Raw genomic sequence first — 25,063 nt, 5'->3', positions numbered from 1 at the left:
TCAAGGCTTTTTGACTTTGTCAGGAAACTCTATTTCAACAAAATAAAACCAAAAAAATCATTTTTACTACATTTTAAAATGGTCTGGTTGAAATTATGACCACTGTATTGTTAGGGTCGGTTTGGACCTGGTTATAATAATATGACTATAAAGCAATATTTGGAGCCACAACTGAAATCATAAGTGTACAATTAGCCAACACAATGACAACCAGCTCCTCTTCTCATCATGGAAGCTTCAGGGGATTCTCATTTTGACCGCTTTTCCAGTATACCAGCAGAAAAACAAGGTCCAGACATGTGAGGTGAATTCACTCATTTGACTGATGGCTGATTTCACATTTACAATTTGGATCATGGAAAGAATGGCAAGAAGTACAGTGAACCAAGATCTGGACCTGTTCTGCTTTTTCATTTCACTTTATACTAAAGTTCTGTTGCTGAAAACAATCACTTTTTATACCTTTTTTTGACATTAATATACAGTAAAGTCTCGTTATATCGATATTGTCGGGAGTCGGAAAAAATATCGATATAACCGGACTGTTGATATATCCGATCCTGCGCCGAACTGCGTTAAAAGTGGGAAATAATGCACTTGACATTGTTCTATACTAAGAACAGCTTAAATCAATCTTTGCTTAAGGATTTCAATACCAAAAAAGAACACGGCGAACGGCTGCTTCCAGTCAACTTTATTTTTCACACTTCCACCACCAGAGCACAGCACACACACCGATTCCCGCACTTCCTGGTTCACAGGTCATGCTCAACCCGCCCCACATAGCTGGCCAAACACATGCCTGCAACAGAAGAACCAACTGCGTTCGTGGTTTCTCTCGTGTGTATAGATTCTATACACACGAGAGAAACCACGAACGCCAGCATGTACATATGAAAAACAGTGATTATTGCAAGCGATAAAAAGATATCTGAATACAACACAATTAAATACATGTATTTGTACGCTTGTGTCTTGGTTGGAATAGGTGTGTATGTTATGTCAGTTGGTTCTTCTGTTGCAGGCATGTGTTTGGCCAGCTATGTGGGGCGGGTTGAGCATGACCTGTGAACCAGGAAGTGCGGGAATCGGTGTGTGTGCTGTGCTCTGGTGGTGGAAGTGTGAAAAATAAAGTTGACTGGAAGCAGCCGTTCGCCGTGTTCTTTTTTGGTATTGAAATCCTTAAGCAAAGATTGATTTAAGTGCATTATTGCCCACTTTTAATGCAGTTCGGCGCAGGATCGGATATATGGATAGTCCGGTTATATCGGCATTTTTTCCGACTCCCGAGAATATCGATATAACGAGACTGTACTGTATATTAATGTCAAGAAAAAGTAGAAAAAGTGATTGTTTTCAACAACAAAACTTTAGTATAAAGTGAAATGAAAAAGGAGAACAGACGTTTTCCTTGGAAAAGGACAAGATGTTCCTCCACTGTCATCGTTAGCCTGGTTTGAACATCAGCAGAAGGAGCTGCAACCATTTCTACCAAACATCCCTGATGGGACCAAGCTTGTCAGATCTTCCTGTGATCTCTGTTGCCAAATCTGAGGATTCTTGATATCATTTGAAATGTCTGAAGTGACGTTGTTGTCTGGAGAATATTTCTGCTTGGCGATGTGGTCAGTGGCCTCGTTGCAGGATCTCTACAGTCCAGCAAGAAGAACACCAAGCATGTGGGTACCTGCTCTAGAACCACAACTCGAACACAACTCAATACAAAGGGCCCAAAAAGGAGCATCATTTTAATTTACTTTGAATTATTTTGAATGAAATATTAATTCCTGATGAATTCTGCATGACATTCAACTTTGTATAAGCGTATGCTTTATGTCCAGACTTATGAGACACCCATTTATGAAGCAAAATATTGTGAGCAAATTCTGAACAAAACCAAACAAAACACACACATTTGAAAGTGGTTGGCCTTCTTGAAGTCTTATAATGTCTGTACATGATATATTACATTATTCACAACATTTCTACCCATCGGGTAGGATATGTGCATAATCTATATTCAAGTTATATACAGCACCGTACAAACAAACAGAAAAGCACCGTTGGAAGTGAGGCACAACGAAAGTGGGAGCTTTTGAGTGCAAGTGGGTTCCTACGTCTGCTCCACACACACACCTACACACACACACACACACACACACACACACACACACACACACACTGGCCTGTGGTCTGATTTGTGGGAAGGAGTTGAGTACAGACTCTCTTGGACAGGAACTGACATGTCACACTGCCCCCTTCAGGCTATATACCGCAATTGCCCACAATTCTCCTCTGCTGAAATGTGAAAACGAGGCACCTTTAAAAAAAAATAAAGAAAAAAACAACATATAATTGTAACATGCAAAAGTCCTGGTAGAAGATAGACAAGACAACTGAGCGAACAGAAGAAAAGCGGGGGAAAGATCAGAAAGAAATGTGCACCAGGAAGCAGCAAGTAGCAATCAAATCAGTGGTAGCAGCAACACCAATAATAGCAGCAATGTAGCACGCACACACACGCACACACACAAACACACACACGTCATGAATCCGTTCCAGCCAATCGTGAGCATTTACTACTTGATAAGTGGTGAAGGCCTCCATGCCGATCCCGTCCATACGATGGAGGAGGCCGCATTCGCACAACCCACACGGGGATGCAAGCCGAGGGCGTACGTCTTCCACCCACAGCTCGATTTTTCATCTGCCCGCGAAGTACACTAATCCCTCGCCACTTGGAGTTTCCAATTCCTTGGCTTCACTGCATGCCGGCGAGATATGAATGAATAAATCACACTTTCATGGTTGGTTACGGCATATTATTAATCCTATTAGACGGCGTATTTCATTTTGTATATCATTTTGCCAAATGAATGAAGTGGCTAGATGAAGTGAAGAGAAATATAAGGCATTCAGACGACGCATTCAAAGGCGTGATATGTAGTATTCTATGCTGGTCACATTACGTGTCTGTAATGGATGAGGATGTCTATGATGGCTCCTATGTTGGCTACTAGGAGTGTAAAAGTGACTCCAGGGGTGTTATTTCATGGTTAGGTCATATGTCTCACTACAAAAATATTCCACTTATAAATAAGGACTCCTAATTGTCGGAAATTCACTGACGAGGCATCACTGTGTAGGGAACACGTGACGAGTTCAAGCCCATACTGTACATTTGAACGTTTCTTAGGTTGAAAAAGTCTTGCTATCATTGCATGTGTCACGTGAACAATCAAAGTACCACCAAGAGAAATACTTGTTGTATGTACGAGTATGGCAGTTTTAATGCTAAAAGGGCTCGGATCCAGTCTCTGCTGGAATTTCGGGGTTTGGCTTCCTGGGAGATATCCAGTACATGACCAGGCTGGCAAGAAGCACAGCGGAGGAGAAGGCAACAATGAGCGGAGAAGAAGGCGAGAATTTCTTTTTCACTTTCACATGTCGACCAACACGCCACAGAAATGCCATCGCTCCTCCACAGTTACATTTGGGATGGGTGTGTACTAAAAAAAATATTTTTTTAATGAGCTACTTGATAGGTTGGTGAGTTTTGCCCATGTTGAACAAATCTATGGAGCATAAACACACAAAATGGCTTTCATTCATTCATTCATTTTCTACAGCTTATTCTCAAGAGGGTCGTGGGGGTGCTGGAGCCTATCCCAGCTGTCTTCGAACGAGAGGCGGGGTACACCCTGGACTGGTGGCCAGCCAATCACAGGGCACATATAGACAAACAACCATTCACACTCACATTCATACCTATGGACAATTTGGAGTGGCCAATTAACCTAGCATGTTTTTGGAATGTGGGAGGAAACCGGAGTACCCGGAGAAAACTCACACATGCACGGGGAGAACATGCAAACTCCACACAGAGATGGCCGAGGGTGGAATTGAACTCGGGTCTCCTCGCTGTGAGGCCCTGCGCGATAAAAATGGCTTTTTTTCCCTCAAATAAATACATTTTGGTGTGTTTCCAATGTCAGCGATTCTGTTAATAAGTTTCATGGACAGGATTTCTAGGAGTCCAGTTTTGGGTCCTAAGATCTCATCTGGGCTATTCTTTATTCCAAAGACTGGCAGCTTCATCAGGCTGTGTGAAGCTTTTGGGATGAGACTCCATAAACTTTCTATGATGAAAGTTTATGAAAAGTTACTGCGGAGGAGCGATTGCAATCCAGTCAGCTATGGCGAGCGTGTGAATGTCTACTTTATGGCGGCCCGCATACTCCAAAGAACGGGAAGCGTAGCAAACTTGGGCACGGATCGAGAGCACCCGAATGTGGTGGACCTTCGGGCGGCGGCCCGAGCACAACCTAAGAGATGTATGGATGTATTCATGGTGTACGGATCCTCACCATAAGAACTGGCTGAGTTCTTATGTGCGTAAGGCCGGGGTGACGGCATACAGACCAATGAAAGGACACATTTTGGACATGAAAATCTTAGCTTTGAGCAACACAGTGTCTTACTATATCACCTATGTCAAAAGCAGATAGCATTCATAATTCATAAATCATGCCGTGGGCCAATCAAAAGAACCGCTTGGTGAGACAGCAACCAGGATCCAACCATCAGGTCAGGGGACGACCATGGCATCGTAGACTGGGTGCGAGTATTTCGTCACCGTTCCAAAGACTTCAGCTTATAATACTCGTTCTTTGCTCTCATTGGCCGAGCAGAAAAGTGAATGAAAGATTTCCCTTGTTTTCTTGTACGACAAAAAGTAGTAATAGTGCAACTTTGAGATAACTTCTTCAAGCTTCCTCTTCCCATGGCAGCGAGCGTGTTTGCCAGTCACTTGTTTTGTTGTCAGGGTGTCTTTGAGGTCCTGGCTTTGTGCACAGACTCAGTCCCAAAAAGAGTAGATCACCATCATCACCCGTCCAATGTCTCCCCCAATGAGGACCCAATCTTCACGCCCTTCAGGCAGGGCGTCATCCTGCAGGACATCAGAAACTGAATTTCCTTGCTTTGTTGTTGCTAATTTGTGCACGGGGGGGGGGGGGCAAGGGACGGCGAGAGAGACCAAGGACAGGAGTTCTTTGGGTGGTCCCACTTGATCTTTTCCTCACACCAGATCCTTGGGTTGGCCGCCCTTTGTCTTGGCAGGTACAATTGTGCTTTGGGACTGTTTCTGCTGCCGGATCGGCCTGCTCTCAGGGCCCCCGGTGCCCCCCATTCTCAGGTTATTGCTGTGCTGGTGTAGAAAGAAGGTTGAGCCGGGGTATTGGCTAATCACCTCACTGTATGCAGGCGGGGGCCCCTCCGTGCGCCCGTGGCTGCTGGAGTTGGCTACACTAATGCCGGAGTTACTGCTCGGTGGCCTCGGACCACCCCCGCCTCCCGAACTCCCGCCACCCCCGATGTCGATCAAGTCGCTGTGGTAAATGGTCCGGTTCGGCGGAGCCCTGACCGATTCTCGGTTGAGTTCCATCTGCTGCTCGGGGTCTCGAAGCTGCAAGGTGCAGGGACCCTGGTACGGCGGGGGCTCCTCGCCGTCCGACAGCGAAATGGTGGGTGGCAGGTCGATCTGGTGCTGCAGGTATGGGTAGGTGGGCTGGAAGCGGCTGAAACGGTCTCGGTGCATGAAGGCAGGAGCGGTGAAGCGATCCCTGGCCTGGGGAGTGGGGGGGGGGGTGTAATATCAGAGAGATGAAGAAAAAAAGATGAAATATTTGCACGTCACCATGCAAGATAACATTTTGGTTGCACCGTGAGTGAGAGTGATGGTTATGGTTATGTATGCAATCATCCGGGGTGGGGGGGGCATGTTGAAGAAAAAGCCGACCAACTTCTGTCTTTATTCCCATAATATTATATTTCCAACATATTTTTCTAAAACCTTATAATATGTTATTCTCATAAAACGTTTTTCTCAAGTCTCTTTTTTATTATTCTTATTTATCATATATGTATTTTTATTTTTCCGGTTTATTTTCCTGTTTTTGCAACATTTTTTCTCTCAATATTTTGACTTTATAGTTGGAAAATTACAGCTCCTTTTCTTCTACTCATTTTTTAATCATAATATTTTGAATTAATCCACATAATATTTTCTCACAACCTAATTTACAAAAAAAATGACATGAAATTTTGTTTTGTTTGCTATTCAAATTAATTAATATATATAATATATATAATATAATATCTGATATTTACCTAATATCTCATATTCATATTTGGACTTCCTCGTAAAATGACTGCTGATTCTTCCATTGCTGCTGTTTCTTGTAAAATGATATTTTCACAATTAAAAAACAGCCATGGGCCACAAATAGCCTCTGAGGCCTCACGTTGGACACCCCTGAAGTGGAGGAGGGGAGTACTTGGAGCTTGTGGACGCTAATGAGATGAGGAAGCGAAGGAGAGAAAGAACAGTAAGAGCTGATAGAGCATAGCTGAGAGACGGCTGTCTAGACGGTGTCTGGGGAGGGGCTGCTGATTAATAACACACACACACACACACACACAGGCTGGAGGTCTCTCCATGACCCTTTAACAGCAACACTATTAGGATCTTCTCACAGCAACAAGTCAGAAACAATGTGATTGGTGTTGTCTTCTACTGATATTTTTAGCAGCTTTGTCTCGTGGCTGGGAACGAAGCAACGCGTTTGCATGGCAAACTACTCGATGAAAGACTGCGGCCAGTAGGTGTCATCAAACAAAAGCTGAAAGCATGGAAGGGCCAAAGTATTTTGGGAGTCGGACTGTTGGAGATGAAGGTTTCCGTGTTTCAGTGTCTTACCTCGGAGGCTCCTTGTCCACAGCCGCTGTCTGAAGGCCACAGACATCCATCCTACGCAAAAGCAACAAAGACTTGATGATCACATGGTGTCATTTTAGCAGCACGCTTGCACAAAAGGCTTTCATGTTATGAAGAAAGTCAGAATTATGAGAAGAAAATGTACAAGAAGAAAGTAGAAATGGGTTTTAAGAGCAGAAATGGAAAAAAAATGTAACTGTCCAAGAATAAAGTCAAAATATTAGGAGCAAATACATAATAGCAGGAAGAATGTAGAAGGTAATATCACACAAGGAGGTAGAATAACAGCATTTTAGTAGCATAAAGCTGAAATATTAAATACTAAGGTTTTTCTTTTTCATAGAAAAAAAGTTTCATTTCAAAAAGTCTAAATATTATATAACTTCTAAAAAGGGTTGCAGTTTTTGGAAAATAAGGTTAGGGGAAAAAGTCTGAATATTACATGAATACATAGTACTACATTTACAAAGACTATTTAAGAAGAATGGTGAAATATTTCTTCACACTTGATGTGGTTACAACATGTAGACGTTGTGGTCCGGTGGTCTGGGTACTGACCTGCTGCAGGGCATGGTGGTGCCGGGTGGCCTGACTCTGCCTGCTGATGAAGGTGGAGAGCTTGTAGTGGTTGAGCAGGCAGACGATGACGACCACCATCACCGTCATTACCACGATGATCACCACAATCTGAACAAACTCCACTTCAGCTGCACAAACACACACCAGGAGAGAGAGGAGAGATTATATTATATTATAGATAATTAATAAATAAATAAATTAAATTAAAACAAATAAATAATATAAATAATATAATATGCTTATAATATTGTATCATATATCATATTATATATATATAATATTGTAATATAATATATATATTATAATTATAATATTATATGATATATTATATCATATTATATATATTATTTATATAATATTATGTAATAGCTGATGTAGTTCATCTTCAAACAGCTGAAATAATGCATAAGGCTAAAAATAACCAATTAGCTAAAAATGTCATCCAATACTTCTCTACAAGAGAGGAGAAATATGATCTCAGGGAAGAAGTACATTTGAAACACTTCTATGCTAGGACTACGTTATGCTAGCCATAGCATTTCAGTATGTGGAATCAAACTATGGAATGGATTGAGTAAGGACCTCAAACAATGCACAACGATGAGCCAATTCAAGAAACAATACAAGCAGTTGATGTTTGCTAAATACAAGGATGAAGAGTCTTGAACCAGTCATGATGTGCTATATATATCACTATATTGACACTTACTATGGTACACATTATGGCATTGGATGCTCATATCACCTTGTACTTCGGTACGACGTGCATTATTCATTCATTCATTCATTCATTTTCTACCGCTTTTTCCTCATTTAAAAAAAAACAATAAAACCTTAAACTGTATTATGGAAAGCAGGAAGTGAACAAATGTAACAGTTAGTGATTGTAAAAGTACCAGATGGAGGGGTAGGATTTAATAAGCTTTGCTTCTTCCTACTCCTTTTGGACATGTGGAACTGTGAACTGATTATGGGATGCACTCAATTGTAATCTGATGCATGTTCAAATGAAATAAAACCATTACCATTACCATTACCATTACCATTACCATTACCATTACCATTACCATTACCATTACCATTACCATTACCATTACCATTACCATTACCATACTGTAAAGGCTATCCATTGACACCGGTCAATGGATTACACTAGGACCCTGTGGAACGCGGTGTTGCTACTGCGCTTTATGGACTAATTTTTCTGCAAAATAAATGAACATCGTCTTCCGGACACGTCGCTGACTACATATTCCAGGGATTCGCTTCTGCGGCTGCGGCCGACCGAGTTGTCCTCACAGAGGAGCTACCGTCAACCATATGTATGAATATCGGACAGCATCGATTTTCGCATTTACAGAGACGTGGTTAAATAAAATAGATAGCAATGACGGATTTGTCTCTCCTGTAAGGCTGGATCGAGACTCCTCACTCACTAAAAAACATCGTGGGGGCGGGGTCTGCATCTATGTTAATCCATACTATTGCAAATCCGTTGTGGTCAGGGAAGAGTTGTGCAACTCTGACATTGAACTGCTGGTCATCTCTGTCCGCCCATTCCACCTCCCATGGGAGTTTCCACACCTTATATAATTTGGGTTTACGTACGTATATCCACCTCAAAGCAAATGCTGCTGTTATCCCTCTGAACATGTCAAGAACACGCTAAACAGCTTGGAATCAATCTCCCCAGATGCACCAACATTTTTGATGGGCGATTTTAACCTTTGATTGATTGATAAACCCCTGAAGGGATTTCAACAATACATTGACTGCCCCACACGACTTGGCAAAACACTGGACAAATACTGCGGTTCGATTCCAAATGCTGACATTTTCCCAGGGGAACCTCGGCTTAAAGAACATGGCGGCTGTGAAGTGCACGCCATCCAGGTTGACGCCGTGGCACCATGTCTCTACCTAATGACATCAACTTATCTTTCACTAGGTTTGAAAGGGACAGAAGCTCGAGCTAAAGTCCTTCATTTCCTCACTCCACCCTAGGAATTCAGCCGTTACCTTCAGCAAGGAGGAGGTGGTGAGAGCACTGAAGATGACAAAGCTCAACACTGCCGGTGGAACTGACAACATCTGTCCACGGACATGACAACATCTGTCCACGGACCCTCAAGCACTGTGCTGAGCAGCTGGGAGAAGTATTCCAGCAACTGTTCCAGAACTCCATGAACTGCTGCACTGTGGCCCAAAAGTAGAAACATTCCACAATCATCCCCATTCCTAAGAAGGGTTCTGTCAAGGGGCTGGATTGTTAAAAAGTCTGTTGCTAGCCTTTATGGACCCACTGCAGTTTGCATACACGACCAGAAGGGGAGTGGACGATGCCAGATTATTTATACTGGGGGCCATTCATGCACATCTGGAGACCCCTAATTCCATTTCCAGGCACGAGGACCATAGGTATCTGGGCACTAGGAGGTTTTTCTCCAAAACAGAGGAGATCCTCAAGAAGTGCCATCAGAGACAGTACATGTTGAGGAAGCTGAGTTCCTTTGGAGTGGACAAAAAAGTTTTGCTGAGCTTCTATCACGCTTTTATTGAGAACATATAAACCTTATTGATTTGTTTCATGGTTTTATTCACTGTATCTTCAGGACCGGACTCAGGACCGCTTATTCAGCATTTCAAGAGTTTGCTCCAAAATCATTGTCCACCCTGTTAGAGCGCTTTCTTTATATTGTGATCAGCAAATAACCCGCACTGCTCACAGGATCCCACAGGACCCCTCACACGCACTACTACACCCTGTTCGAGTGGCTTCCATCAGGTCGTAGACTAGATGCCCACAAAGGAACACAAAGGAGGAGGGCTACCTTTGTCTCTACAGCAGTCCGGCTTCTGAACTTGGAACCCTCCCTGTCCAGATTTTGCACCACTCAATTTGGATTGTTTTATTTTTTTCTTTAATAATTATTATTTATTATTCTAGGTATGTGTTCAGTAGTTTCTGCTGTTTTACTTGTCCTTGTCTTGCTTTTTACGTTTTCATTCCATACGCTGCTCTTTGTGTCCTTTAAATTGGTCCTCGGGGATAAATAAAGTTTTGAGTTGAATTGAATTGATTGATACAGGTATAAATACTGTGTTGTATTTAATATGTATAATAATAAAAATATTAGTTTTTAAAAAAAATGCATTTGCATGCAAACTATATTGTATCCAATATGGCTTTACCATTGTTTTAGTTGAATTGTTTTTTTTAAATAATTTTATGTAAAAAAATAATGAATTATGAATGAAATTAAACTTTGGGTATACTTAACTTGGGATATATTTAATGTATATTATATTTTCATTACATGATATGTCCAGACTTTATGGACACACTGTGCTTTGGTCAATACAATACAATTATTCATACTGCATACATGTAGAATATACTCTAATATATTGATTAAATTAAATTACATTATTAAATATATATACTATAGTAATGGATACATAAGATTTATGTATAATTGATATTAATTATAACAGAGCTAAATCCATCCTAAAATGCTTTTATTATGATAATAATGGACATAAAATAACATGATGATACAGTCTATTTAGGGTGTAATACTTCCATTATCATGTCATCATTGAAAATCAGTCTGCTGGTTTGAAGCCGAACTAACCAGCAGGGGGCAGCCTAAGTCAAACTCCATCACTAAATGTATGGAGTGCATCTCCTTCCAGCTGCCAAACAAGTTCTTCCTCTTGTCTGTGTTCAGGGGGACGCTGGTGTTGTGTCAGGACACGACCTTGTCTGACCTCTGACAGATGTCATGATGTCATAGAGAGCGAGAGTCAACAATCGCCATGGATACAATTTCAACATTTCAGCTTTTTCGCTTGACATTTTTGCAGTTCATTGGTTCCAGAGCAAATGTGGTACACTGTAAAAAAAAAAAAAAAGCTTTAAGTTCTGTCAACTTATTTTTGTGCATCAGGTCAACTAAATTTTGCCAAAAAGTTGAGACAACTAGAAATGTTAGGTTTTGATCCTCCCAACTACTGAAATAGTTCAGTCTACTTTGAAATGTGGGTGTGGCCAACTTGTACAAGAGTGTGATGGGTTTTGCACATGCTCAGACGCTTGTGATGGTGTCACTCGTACTTGCACACACACACACACACACACACACACACACACACACACACACACACACATCACAAATATCACCCCACACATTGACAGATGCTAAGAAATATTATTCATATTGTTCTTAAGCTAATGTTTTAAAAATATGTTTTAAAGACAAAACATTAAAGTTTTAATGTTTTCTAAATAAATTGTTCCAGACATTTTTTGACTTCAATAAAAATTTCTGTTTGGTAGCCTATTGTTTTGTAACAAAATAATTGATTTAACATGGCCTTTCTCGTTGTTATGATTTGTGTCAGATTTCAACCCCGACTACTGCATTTAAGAGGCTGATACATTCTGTAGAAAATTCCAAGTCGACTCAACTTAAAAAATTTGTAACCTCGCTGCCTTAAAATTTTGATGAAATCTAGCAAATTATTTCACGTAATTTCAACACGCAACTAAAAGACCAAGTTCACGTGACTTATTGATTTTTTTGTGGGAACTTCATTTTTTAGGTCAAATAACCAAATATTTTGGTTGTATCAACAATGTAAATCAAGTAATCTCAACTCATTTTCAAATCAGGTTAACAAATATATCAATTAATTTCAATTTAATTGTGAGATGAATTTACTTGAGCTAATTAGTTGAGAGTTGAGATTACTTGAGTTCTATTGTTAATACAACAAAAATATTTCTTTATTTGACTGAATAAAGAAAGTTCCCAAATCAAAGCAATAAGCAATGAACTTGATCTTTCAAGTTGGAGAAACTTAGATCTGAGTTGAAATGACCTGAAATAATTTGCAAGATTTAATGAAAATTTGAAGGCACCAAGGTTACAAAGTTGAGTCAACTTGGATTTTTTTACAGTGTAGTTATAGCATAGACAGCCTATTAACAACCTTCTCTGTACACTTTTTAACATGGTTAGAACCCTCTGGACATGAAATAACACACCTATAATAAGCTTACACTCAATATAGTAGGCATACAGTATAAGAAGACATTGTCTCATCATTGTCTCATCATCCTCGCATCACTGACGAGTGACCAGTATAGATACGCACGCAAAGAAGCAGAAGACTGCCAAATGAAAATGAGGACATTTAATTAGTAATGGCCGCCACACATGGGAGCCGACATCGCCTCTACAGCGCGATTAACATGTGTCACCGTGCAGCCGAGTGACATGCCAAATTGATGTGTGTGAAAGTTTGTGCTCGTGCGTCTCATGTGACGCCATCCGAGAAAGTTGAAAAATGTTCAACTTTTCATGGACCAATGAGCAGACAGGATACTAATCAGTATGCTATACTTGCGTGTCATTGCGAGTTATTTGACATTTCTAAAGAAGAATATTGCCATATAAAGAAAAAAGCAGCAGCATGGGCAAACATATCTGGCACGTTTGCTTTCATTCTGATTGACATCAGCCTCTTTTCCTCCTCTGAGCTACTTTGACCACCCTCCACATCTGACAGGGGCAATTCTGTCTGGACGTGAACGCATCGCTGAATATGGTGCAGATACTCACATCTGTCGTTGCCTCCTGTGTGCATGTTTTGCTACACATCGGGTGAAGAGTTTCGCCAATCGCCTTCATTTGCGGCGCCCGTAAGACTGTCGACATAAGGACCTGCCTCTGTGATGTACTTTTGGGTGTTGTCATAAACGAGCAGTGTTGTTTGCTTTGCTGGTGCTGGAGTCCTGGTTAACTTGCACACTGAACATGTTGCATCGAACCTAACGCCTCCACATCTTGACTCTTCCCCTCTGACTGCCTAATAAAAATATATACGTTTAGCATTTGGCTCAGGAGTCCAAGTTGTGATACTAAAGTCCAGCATTTTCAAATAAAAAGAAGTGACTGCTTTGGGTGGAAAATGATCCTACATAGGATATTTTCACATGTTTTTCATTTTATAAAACACATGATGTGTTCAGCTTGGCACATACAAAATGCATGGATGGACGGATGGATGGATGGATGCACAGATATTCAGACATGAACTTATGAATGGATGAGCCGACAGAAATCCTGCCTTGACATATGAAGTGAAATGGGATGCTCTCTATATCTGCATATATTTTTATTTCTGTGAGAAGGTTGCGGTAGAAACCAGATTCGGACCCCAGGATGCAGAGGACACCGTGGTAGGTGCTGTTAGAGTCTTTTAATGCTCAGTCTTGACAACAAGGGGGAAACCAAGGACAAAGGGGTACTAAAGGAAACAAAAGATGCCGCAGATGTAAGTATGGAAAAGTAAATACCAAAAGAGGACCAGCGGAGCTACAGGGCGTGCAGCAGGGGTAATCCACGCCGGCTGGATGGCGCCCGGGATTGCCGACGTAACAGGGAGGCACGGGCGTGATGACGATTGTCGTGTCAGGTCAGAACAATCGCCATCCAGTCGCAACAGGTTGGGTATAAATGGGGGAAATGATATGCAGAACAGCTGTGGCACGTCCTGTGGCTCCGCCCAAGGTGGGTGTGGTGACAACAGAATCAGTGAGCAGTTCAACCAAAGGAACATGATCATTGACCACCAAGGCTACCGAACCACTGTTTATGGTAAGACGTGACAATTTCACTCTCCAACTTGGCATAATAATCTTAGACAATGGCGGACGTGTGAATTGACACTTGGCTCTACAGTGTTTTTATCGGACAAAGATGACGATACGATGTTAGAGGGGAACTGCACTTTTTTTGGAATGTTTCCAATCATTCGCAATCCTTATGTGAAACATGAACACATATTTATTTTGCTTTTCTGTGCGTTGTAGTGCGAGACAACCTGTTAATATGAGCTAGCTAACAATGGACGTCATGGGCAATATCTATTTTAATATTGTAGCAGCTAGCATTTTTATCTGGCAGACTAACATAACACCTCGCTAGCCGCTCGTCTCAGTGTCATTCACAGATGGAAGAGTGGATACCTCGCTCTCAATTTTGCTACAATGACTCAACAAGATGCTGGTTTGCCGTCAGCATTTTCTACCATGTGCTGGAAGACACAGCCATCCCAAGGAGAGCGGACATCGTAAGTGTTGTCACTGCTGTATGCTGCTGTTGTTGACAGAACTATGAACGAGGTAAGTATAAGTACATGTTGTCATTAATGTACATGTTCCCTCATGATCACAGCATGCATGTCAAACCATAAAGGATTTTTTTAGAGGGCTTCATAGTCTAAATAGGTGTATCCCAATGATATGCATTGTTAGCTAGCTCATATTAACTCATTTTCTGGCATTACAATACAGAGAAGTGGGAAAGAAATATGGTAATGGTAATGGTTTTATTTCATTTGAACATGCATCAGATTCCAATTGAGTGCATCCCATAATCAGTTCACAGTTCCACATGTCCAAAAGGAGTAGGAAGAAGCAAAGCTTATTAAATCCTACCCCTCCATCTAGTACTTTTACAATCACTGACTGTTACATTTGTTCACTTCCTGCTTTCCATAATACAGTTTAAGGTTGTTGTTTTTTAATAATGTACCTCGTACCAAAGTACGAGGTGATATGAGCATCCAATGCCATAATGTGTACCATAGTAAGTGTCAATATAGTGATATATATAGCACATCATGACTGGTTCAAGACTCTTCATCCTTGTATTTAGCAAACATCAACTGCTTGTATTGTTTCTTGAATTGGCTCATCGTTGTGCATTGTTTGAGGTCCTTACTCAATCCATTCCATAGTTTGATTCCACATACTGAAATGCTATGGCTAGCATAACGTAGTCCTAGCATAGAAGTGTTTCAAATGTACTTCTTCCCTGAGATCATATTTCTCCTCTCTTGTAGAGAAGTATTGGATGACATTTTTAGCTAATTGGCTATTTTTAGCCTCTGTGTTGGAGTCAGCCCCGGTGAACGAGAGGGTCATTTCCCTTCGCCTTCGGGCTGGGGAAAGGGTCCTGACTGTCATTTGTGCGTACATACCAAATGGCAGTTCGGAGTACCCGGCCATCTTGGAGTCCATCAGAGGGGTGCTGGAGAGCACCCCAGCTGGTGACTCCGTCGTTCTACTGGGAGACTTCAACGCCCATGTGGGCAATGACAGTGTGACCTGGAGGGGCGTGATTGGGAGGAACGGCCTCCCTGATCTGAACCCGTGCGGTGTGATGTTATTGGACTTCTGTGCGAACCACAGTTTGTCCATAACTAACACCATGTTCGAACATAGGGATGTCCATAAGTGCACTTGGCACCAGGACACCCTAGGCCGTAGGTCTATGATCGACTTTGTAGTCGTATCATCAGACCTGCGTCCGCATGTTCTGGACACACGGGTGAAGAGAGGGGCTGAGCTGTCAACTGATCACCACCTGGTGATGAGTTGGATTAGATGGCGGGGGAGGATGCTGGACAGACCTGGTAGACCCAAACGAGTAGTGAGGGTGTGCTGGGAACGTCTGGCAGAGTCTCCCGTTCGTCGAGTCTTCAACTCTCACCTCCGGCAGAGCTTCACCTGCATCCCGGGGGAGGACCGGGATATTGAGTTCGAATGGGCCATATTCCGTGCCTCCATTGCTAAGGCAGCTGACCAGTTGCGGCGGCAGGCCCCGAACCCGATGGTGGACACCAGAGGTCAGGGCTGCCGCCAAGCTGAAGAAGGAGTCCTATCGAGCCTTGATGGCTTGTGGGACTCCGGAAGCAGCTGACAGGTACCGTCAGGCCAAACGGTTTGCGGCTTCGGCGGTTGTCGAGGCAAAAACTCGGGTGTGGGAGGAATTCGGTGAGGCCATGGAGCACGACTTTCGGTCAGCCTCGAAGAGGTTCTGGCAAACCATCCGGCGCCTCAGAAAAGGGAAGCAGTGCCCAGTCCACACTGTTTACAGTGGAGACCGGGGCCTGCTGACCTCGACTGGGGATGTAGTCGGACGGTGGAAGGAATACTTTGAGGCCCTTCTCAATCCCACTGACATACCTTCCATCGAGGAAGCAGAGTCTGAGGACACATACGTGGACAGTGCCATCACTGTGGCTGGGGGATCTGGGGTCGTTAAGACGCTCCTCAGTGGCAAAGCTCTGGGGGTGGATGAGTTCCGCCCAGAATTCCTCAAGGCTCTGGATGTTGAGGGACTGTCTTGGCTGACACGTCTCTTCAACATTGCATGGAAGTCGGGAACAGTACCTTTGGATTGGCAGACCGGGGTGGTGGTCCCCCTTTTCAAGAAGGGTGACCGGAGGGTGTGTTCCAACTACAGGGGGATCACACTCCTCAGCCTCCCTGGGAAAGTCTATTCCAGGGTGCTGGAGAGAAGGGTACGACCGTTGGCCGAACCACTGATACAGGAGGTCCAATGCGGTTTTCGTCCTGGTCGTGGAACACTGGACCAGCTCTACACCCTCACGAGGGTGCTTGAGGGTGCATGGGAGTTTGCCCAACCAGTCTACATGTGCTTTGTGGACCTGGAAAAGGCATTCAACCGTGTCCCTCGTGGCGTCCTTTGGGGGGTGCTCCGGGAGTACGGGATTGGTGGCGCGTTACTACGTGCTATCCGGTCCTTGTACAAATGGGGCAGGAGTCTGGTTCGCATTGCCAGTAGTAAGTCGAGCCTGTTTCTGGTAAACGTTGGCCTCCGCCAAGGCTGCCCTTTGTCACCGATTCTGTTCATAATTTTCATGGACAGAATTTCTAGGCGCAGCCAAGATGTTGAGGGAGTCCGGTTCGGGGGCCTTAGAATCTCATCTCTGCTATTTGCAGATGATGTGGTTCTTATGGCTTCTTTGGGCTGCGACCTTCAGCGTTTACTGGGACGGTTTGCATCTGAGTGTGAAGCTTCTGGGATGAGACTCAGTACCTCCAAATCAGAGGCCATGGTTCTCAGTCAGAAAAGGGTGGAGTGCTCCCTCCGGGTTGGGAATGAGGTCCTGCCCCAGGTGGAGGAGTTTAAGTATCTCAGCCATCCGGGAGGGGCTCAGAGTAGAGCCGCTTCTCCTTCACATCGAGAGGAGTCAGTTGAGGTGGCTCAGGCATCTAGTCCGGATACCTCCCGGACGTCTCCCTGGTGAGGTATTCCGGGCATGCCCAGCTGGGAAAAGGCAGACCTTGGACACGCTGGAGGGACTATGTCTCACAGCTGGCCTGGGAACGCCTTGGTGTCCTCCCGGTGGAGCTGGAGGAGGTGGCCGGGAACCGGGAAGTCTGGGCTTCCCTTCTAAGACTGCTGCCCCCGGGACCCGGACCCGGATAAGCGGAGGAAAATGGAATGGTTATTTTTAGCCTTATGCATTATTTTAGCTGTTTGAAGATGAACTATATCAGCAAGTTGAAGTATTTGTGATTTTAGAAATAAGGAGTTAGTATGTTCTCTGTAGGCGGCATTATGAATTATCCTTACTGACCTTTTTTGCAGTACATTTAGCAAGTGAAGATTGCTTTTATAGTTATTGGCCCATATTTCCACACAATAAGTAAGATATGGTTATGTTGTATATTTGTAATATGAGGTTTCCAGCTCATATTTTCAACTATTGTGATCCCAAGAAATGTATTTTCGTTCACCCCTTCAATATCCACATCATCTATTTGTATTTGCTGGTGCGTGTCCTTTCTGCTGTTACCAAACAGCATGATTTTAGTTTTACTTAGGTTCAAGGACAATCTATTATCATCAAATATGTGTTCATGTTTCAGGTAAGGATTATGATGGGCAAAATTCCCCAAAAAGTGCAGTTCCCTTTCAAAGCGCTGTAATATGTGCATCAAAATTACAATGCGTGCCACTAAAGTGTAGAGTTATATTGTTTGACAAAGTCACAGCTTAGCATAGTGTTTCTTTTCGCCTTTCAGTCTCTTCATCCTGCAGAGAGGGAGAAGGTTGCGCTGAGTCTGAGTGGGAGGGGCCAGGCATATATATATTCATATATATTCATATATATTTTCACCGCTGCTGATTCATCTGTGTTATGTCATAATCATAGTCATCACATCTTAGAATGCGCCTTCTAAGTGCATTACATTTGTATTTGACTTCACGTAGCCATTTTTATGATTGAAAAAGCTTCATTTCTTATGACGTTAAATCTCCTACCGGCCCATGCCTAGTGAGCAAGGAAGCAGGAGGAGGGGTTGAGAACAAAGGAAGGGTGAGGAGGATGAGAGCGACACTGAAGAACACAGCGTCCATAAAGCAGCAGCAGTGGGATGTTATTGCAAGACTAATCCACACCTTGTCCAAACACCAGCCTGCTGTCTGCTGCAAGCCCCCCCCCCCCACTGCCAACAAGTTAGAATACTCGTACTTGTCTGGCTTACCTGCAGACTACGTGTTCATTTAGAAAGCTGAATGTTGACTTGGTTGGTTGGTTTAGTTGTCACGACACACATACCGAACATTCAAAGATGTCTAAACCAGTGGTTCCTAAACTGAAATTATTTTCGTCCATTCATCCATTTTCTATACTGCTTCTCCTCACAAGGGTCGTGTCTATGCTGGAGCCTATCCCAGCTGTCTTTGGGTGAGGGGTACACCCTGGACTTGTTGCCACCAAAGGCAGAGTACATATAGAAAAACAACCATTCACACTCACATTCATACCTATGGACAATTTGGAGTCACCAATTATGTGAGAGGAAGCCGGGGTACCTGGAGAAAAGCCACACACGCACGGGGAGAACATGCAAACTCCACACTCCCCACCATTTCTGAGCCTTGTGATGTCATAATATGCAAATTAGGAATGAATTTACTTCCATCACAAACTGATCATTTTTCTCATTTACAGTATGCCTTTATTCATTTTAAGATAAAACCTTTTGAGATAGTAATATCAAAACTGAATATTTTCTTGCAAAAGAGGTGCGTAAAATTAATAATAAAACGTGTTCATGGTAGCCTCGCACCCCCCAGTTTGAAAACCACTGGCTTAAACAATCCAAAATTGCCTGCAACCTCGGTTAGCATATGCCCTGGTTAGCATGTTTTTTGGTTCACATTGAAAAATATGGGCTGCATGGCCGAGTGGGTAGCACACAGGCCACAAGGCTAGCAGATCGAAGTTTGATTCCACCCTGGGAGTTTGCATGTTCTCCCCGTGCATGCGTGGGTTTTCTCCGGAGACTCCAGTTTCCTCCCACATTCCAAAAACATGCTAGGTTAATTGGCGACTCCAAATTGTCCATAGGTATGAATGTGAGTGTGAATGGTTGTTTGTCTATATGTAATCTGCCATTGGTGGCGACCAGTCCAGGGTGTACCCCGCCTCTGGCCCAAAGACAGCTGGGATAGGCTCCAGCACATCCACAACCCTTGTGACGATAAGTGGTAGAAAATGAATGAATGAATTAATTAAAAAAGGTGCATTTTCTGGTTAGCATACAATATAGCATTGGTGTAATTGCTATGTGTGAGACCACCTGTGTCATTAACTCATTCAATCCCAGCCATTTTTCTATTTTGATGATTTTGACAGATTTTTCAAAGCACATGTGAAACCATTTTGTGGTTGATGGTTCGATCCTCTGTCAGTGAATAGAGCATTTCAGCATTCCCACAGGATTTCTACTGGCACTGTTTCATCTGGTTGACTACTAGGATAACGCTGCCTGGAAGGGGGTTAGTCATTGCAGTGAAATACTGAACTCCTGATGGCAACATGAAATATTTTGTATGACTAATGAGGGCATCCTCGCCCACTTTGGGCCTGAAAGCGTAACGAGGCTAACAGCTATCTTTAGAGGAAGCACACTTTTTGCTCTCTGAACAAGGCATATCATCCGAGCTTTTGGTTGATGAAAATACTGCGCTTTGTCCCGTCTCTCCACCTGACCCATCCAAGATTTAGCTCACGTATGTTCACATATGAATATGTAAACATAGAGCACACAAACAGTACACAGTGTTACACGTGGCCATTAAACATGAAAAAACGCATCCTGTTTCCTGCTACCATGGCAGAAAATAACCCAACATGATACCAGACCGGTGATTACTGTGAAATGCAGTATTGTAGCACAGTCATCATCTTGCTACGTATGAATTTCTGTTGTTCAAAAATATGCTGTTGTGAGCCTATTATACAAATGTGTATACAAAAATACGCATATTTCAGAACATTTTAAGCATTTTCATACATAAAAAAGTAAAAATGAAGTACGACACAAGTATAAGGCATTCAGAAGACACACACTAAGAGGTTGTGATGATACATAGTACGGTACGCTACACTGGTGTCAGTAATGTCACTGTAATTTTGGATGTGATAGCTGGAACAACAGGCTTTTATTGCAGCTTTGAATGACCTCCCACAATAACCCCTAACACGGCCGTAACCCACACCAAGATGAAGCTCAACCCTGACGTTCAAACGTCAAAGGCAATTATGCTCATATTATGTTTACTATATTAGCTAATAGAAGTGTAACGGTGACTATAGGGGTGTTATTTCATGTTTAGAAGGCTCTAATGGTAAAAAAAAATAGGAGGTTGTAAACAGGTTTTCTGAGCTGTAACTACGAAAATATTCAATTTATAAATAAGGAATCTTAGATTTGAAACCGACTAACCAGGGGATTACTGTACATCCCAAAACGCTGTATTATTCTCTCTCTAGACTCTTATAAAAGTACCATATTTTTCACACTAAAAGCCTTTAATTTTCTCAAAAACAGAAATTTTGCGATTTTGGTAAGCGCTCCCCTGGATTGACTATTAGACCATTTCCCGATGTTTTCTCTACATTACAGCTAGCCCGCATTTACTGGTTCCATACCCAAAGTAGGAAAAATAGGATTCCTGATTTGTAAATAGATTTTTTTCAGTGACAGCATAGAAAACATGTTTACGACCTTCTAAATATGCTTTTTAACATTATTAAGGCCCTCTACAGTAGACATGGAATAACACCCCATAGTCCCTTTTACATTCCTGTTACCCAGCATAGCAGACATACAGGAAATATGAATAGACATTAGCATTGGAAGAGTTATCTGGACAACACACTTCCTGTAGTGGCTTTTATCTCGTCAATGTAACATTACTGACACCTAGTGGCCGGTGTACAATACCACATTATTATCTTCTTTCTTTCATCTTTCAATGCATCTTCCGAATGCCTTATATTTGTATTTTATTTCATTTAGCCATTTTTAGGATTGAAAAGGCTTCATTGAGAAATACGTAATATATAAATATACATAAAATATAATTAATATTGCATATTTTAAACTCATAATAGGCTTTAGGCAATTATTAAATGGTCATAAACCGCGAGCTTAGCGGCTAGCATGGCTTACTTAGCGGTTCCTTGTCCTCCTCCTGATACTAATATGAAATGTTTATTTGCCGCCATGCAGGCGAGGATTAGTAACTTATAGGCGCTGCTCTGCACTCTGCACACCTTGAATAGAACTAGCTGGCTAGCTAAAGTGCAATCCATCGCATTTTGCAAGGATACCATCTGGATCGGATTTCTCTGAAGGTGGTATCTGCAATTTTGAGAATTACTGGATCGGATCGGCCCCTTCCCTAGTCTGCAGGTTCTTGGTGCTCAACCTAAATTCAGTCCTTCTCAAACAAGCTGGGCTATAAAACATGCCCAAAGTAAAGCGCAGCAAAAATAAAGATGCTTTTTTTTGCTTAAACTCAATTCTCCCGAGAGCGCCGGCTGAGCAAGAGGCCTGCTGAGTTCACAGCCTGCTGCCACCCCACACACACTCGTACACACCACCCTATCTGCAGTCACCATGGTAACACTTCAGCATGGCGCCATGATCAACAAGGCCTGGAGCTGTCGGGCCGCCGTGGCAGCGACCTAGCTGGCACAGACACTCGCACGGTGGCACAGAAAAATACAAAACAGGACGAGAGCAAAAGTGAAAAGCAGCCACGCTTAAAAGACAGGAGAGCGTTACAGAGAGTGAGGGACTGACAGGAAGAGGAAATGAGAGTGTTAAAAGAGGAAGATGGAATATGAAAGAGGAGAGGGAGGTGTCAGACATGTGAACGCAACTGAGGACATGAAGACTCAGCTCAGGCAAATCAGAGCTTTGCTTGATGAGAGGAACGCATTGCTAATCACCGTGACAGACCGCAAGCATGGGCAAACTACAACCCATGGTCCATATACGGTCCAACTTACTTTCTTCCTTCCATCCATCCATCCATCCATAAATCCATCCATCCATCCCCTTACGATTGTCTGAGGTCGGTCTTTGGGGCAGTGGCCTAAGCAGGGAACCAGACTTCCCTCTTCCCAGCTACTTCATCCAACTGCTCCTGGCGGATCCTGAGGCCTCCTACTGGTCAGATGTGCCCTGAACACTTCACCAGGGAGGGGTCAGGGAGGCCACCTCATCTGGCTCTTCTCAGTGCGACTCTGCATTTCTAATGGATGACAGTGCTTGTCACCTTATCTCTAAGGGAGAGCCCAGCCACCATACGGAGGAAAGTCATCTTCCCCACGTGTACCCACGACTACCCAAAGGTCATGGCCATAGGCGAAGGTCGGACCATACATTGAGTTTTGCCTTCTAGCTCAGCTCCTTCACCTCGACGAGCCGATGCAGAGTCTGCATCCCGGCAGACGCCACACCAATCTGTCTGTCCATCTGGCGTTCCATTCTTCCCTGACGCGTGAACCAGATCCTGCCCCCCTCCGCTTGGGGCAGGATCTCATCCCCGACCCAGAGTTGGCACTCCACCCTTTCCCGGGAAAGAACCATGGACTTGGCCCAACTCTTCTAAATAACTTTATTGAAACCAACGCCAACCACCTGAGAAAAAAAGTCTTCTTCATCGTGTTCTTCTTCTGTTGTTTATTGGTGGTTGCCAAGCAGATTTTGTAGTGCGTCACCGCCATTTGTGAAACAGAATCTAAACCTTCTATACTTTATTCACATGTCCAGTTTTGCTTTAATAAGAAAATATACAAAACATGTTCTGGGTTTAATTATAAAATATTAGCAAGATTGAATTTGATCTTTTCCTGTTTAATTTATCCTTGGTGAGTTCTTTCAGTTCTTTCAACACGTAGCTCAAAACGTTCTTCAGTTTTAAAATTGGAGACGAGCAATCAGAACTGGACTGATGTGGAAAGTTTGTTTTTGATCCAAATTAATTTCAAGAGTGGACGGATGAAAAACTCACAATATGAAGTTATTCCAACAAGTGAAAGAAAAACTCAGGGAAGCCGGTATCACGTGATGTTTACGTTTTATTGCGTATGCCCCATTGACTAGTCTGTTTGATTATGTATGCAGGGCATGTAGACAAGAGATTGGAATATTCCTTTACATAGATACCACATAGATACCTTTACACAGATTTACATAGTTTTCGGAAAGGTCGTTCAGAAACATTCCATTCAGAAAGACAAAAAAACTCCTCATGTAAACGTGGCTATTGATACACAGCTTATTTAAGAAGGGAGAAAATCAGTAGGAAGTACTCGTTCCCCCCCATAAAATATTGGCCCAAATTTGATATGTTTGATGTTCATGTTTTAAAGTTCATATTCTTGTACATTTTGGGTCAATTTCAATAACCCTAACCCTCTTTTTTCCCCATCTGCTTCTGGCAAGAGAATACCTTTCTTATCCTTAGCTTTTCTAGAATGCCATCAAAGAAGTAGTCAATGATCAATATAAGAGCAATGTGGGGACGGTGGTCGAGTGGTAAGAAGATCTGGGTCTCCGTGTGGGCATCTCTGTGTGGAATTTGTATGTTCTTGTGGTGCGTGCTTGGGTTTTTTCTGGGTACTCTGGTTTTTGGAGACGCTAGGTTGTCAAGAGTCTCCATTGGGGATCGACCGATATGGTTTTTTTCAGGCCGATGCCGATACCGAGTTTTTGCATCACCCTTAGCCGATGCCCGATTTTGCTTGGGCCGATATTTGTGGCTTTTGCTCCCTCAATTTACATGAAAAAATGACAATGATAACAAATATTACAGGTCTCAAGTTTAAACAAATATTTATTGAAATGTAAACACTGAACACAAAAATAATTCAGCTTTCTTAAACACACATTTAAACGGCCCCCGCCTCCACACACACAAACACACTGACGATTTAGTACGATATATAAAACATTTCTTTCATCATTAAAGTTGGTGTTGTGCACGCTAAAGACCTCTGATAGCAGACACGGCCGCTCCGATTTGTTCTGTGTGTGCGTGTGCATGCATGTTCGGAGAGAGCGCACACACATAACACAACACGCATTTAACCTCAGCCCGGCGATTGCTGAATGAAACTCCTCCAAACACCATGGGACGGAATTGCCAACGTTGCCATTAAAGCGGTGTTGGTAAAAGCTGTACATATTAGCCTCCAACTACATCAACAGCTCCCTAATTCCAACGGTAAACACTTTTAAAGATGAAGCATTCAGCAGCATTCCTGGTTTTCAGACCCACAAACGCAACTATATTTTCAAGCATGTACGTATATTGCATGCACTTGGTCATGTTTCCTATTTCAAAACAGGTGGCAATATTTCAACTAAGTTTAACTGTTAGAGGCTAATTAAAAGTTGAAAACGTACCCTTGTTGTGATTCACCACTCTTGCAGTGGGGGAGGGGTACCGCGACTGCGTGTGTTTCAGGGTCCTCCGGCAACACAAAGCTGCTCAGCGGATACCTGTCTGT

General features: G+C 42.8%; 1 protein-coding gene across 1 annotated transcript in view; it reads right to left on the bottom strand.

Moving 5' to 3' along the window:
* Nucleotides 1–1,354: 1,354 nt before the first annotated feature.
* LOC131105253 (low-density lipoprotein receptor class A domain-containing protein 4-like) overlaps nucleotides 1,355–25,063 on the bottom strand; it is a 46,256-nt gene continuing 22,547 nt past the window's right edge. The window contains exons 2-4 of the mRNA XM_058053183.2: nucleotides 7,337–7,485; nucleotides 6,761–6,811; nucleotides 1,355–5,629 (exon numbers count right to left, since the gene is read on the bottom strand). Of these exons, the coding sequence (XP_057909166.2) occupies nucleotides 5,081–5,629; nucleotides 6,761–6,811; nucleotides 7,337–7,485 (749 nt within the window). The 3' untranslated portion in view covers nucleotides 1,355–5,080. The remainder of the gene's footprint in view (nucleotides 5,630–6,760; nucleotides 6,812–7,336; nucleotides 7,486–25,063) is intronic.

Source organism: Doryrhamphus excisus, linkage group LG5 (genome assembly GCF_037039965.1).
Source record: "Doryrhamphus excisus strain RoL-2023G ecotype Guam linkage group LG5, RoL_Dexc_Guam_v1.1, whole genome shotgun sequence".
In the NCBI taxonomy this organism is placed as follows: domain Eukaryota; kingdom Metazoa; phylum Chordata; class Actinopteri; order Syngnathiformes; family Syngnathidae; genus Doryrhamphus; species Doryrhamphus excisus.
The sequence above is the reverse complement of the archived record's forward strand: the minus strand, read 5'-3'. Positions and strand labels throughout refer to the sequence as shown.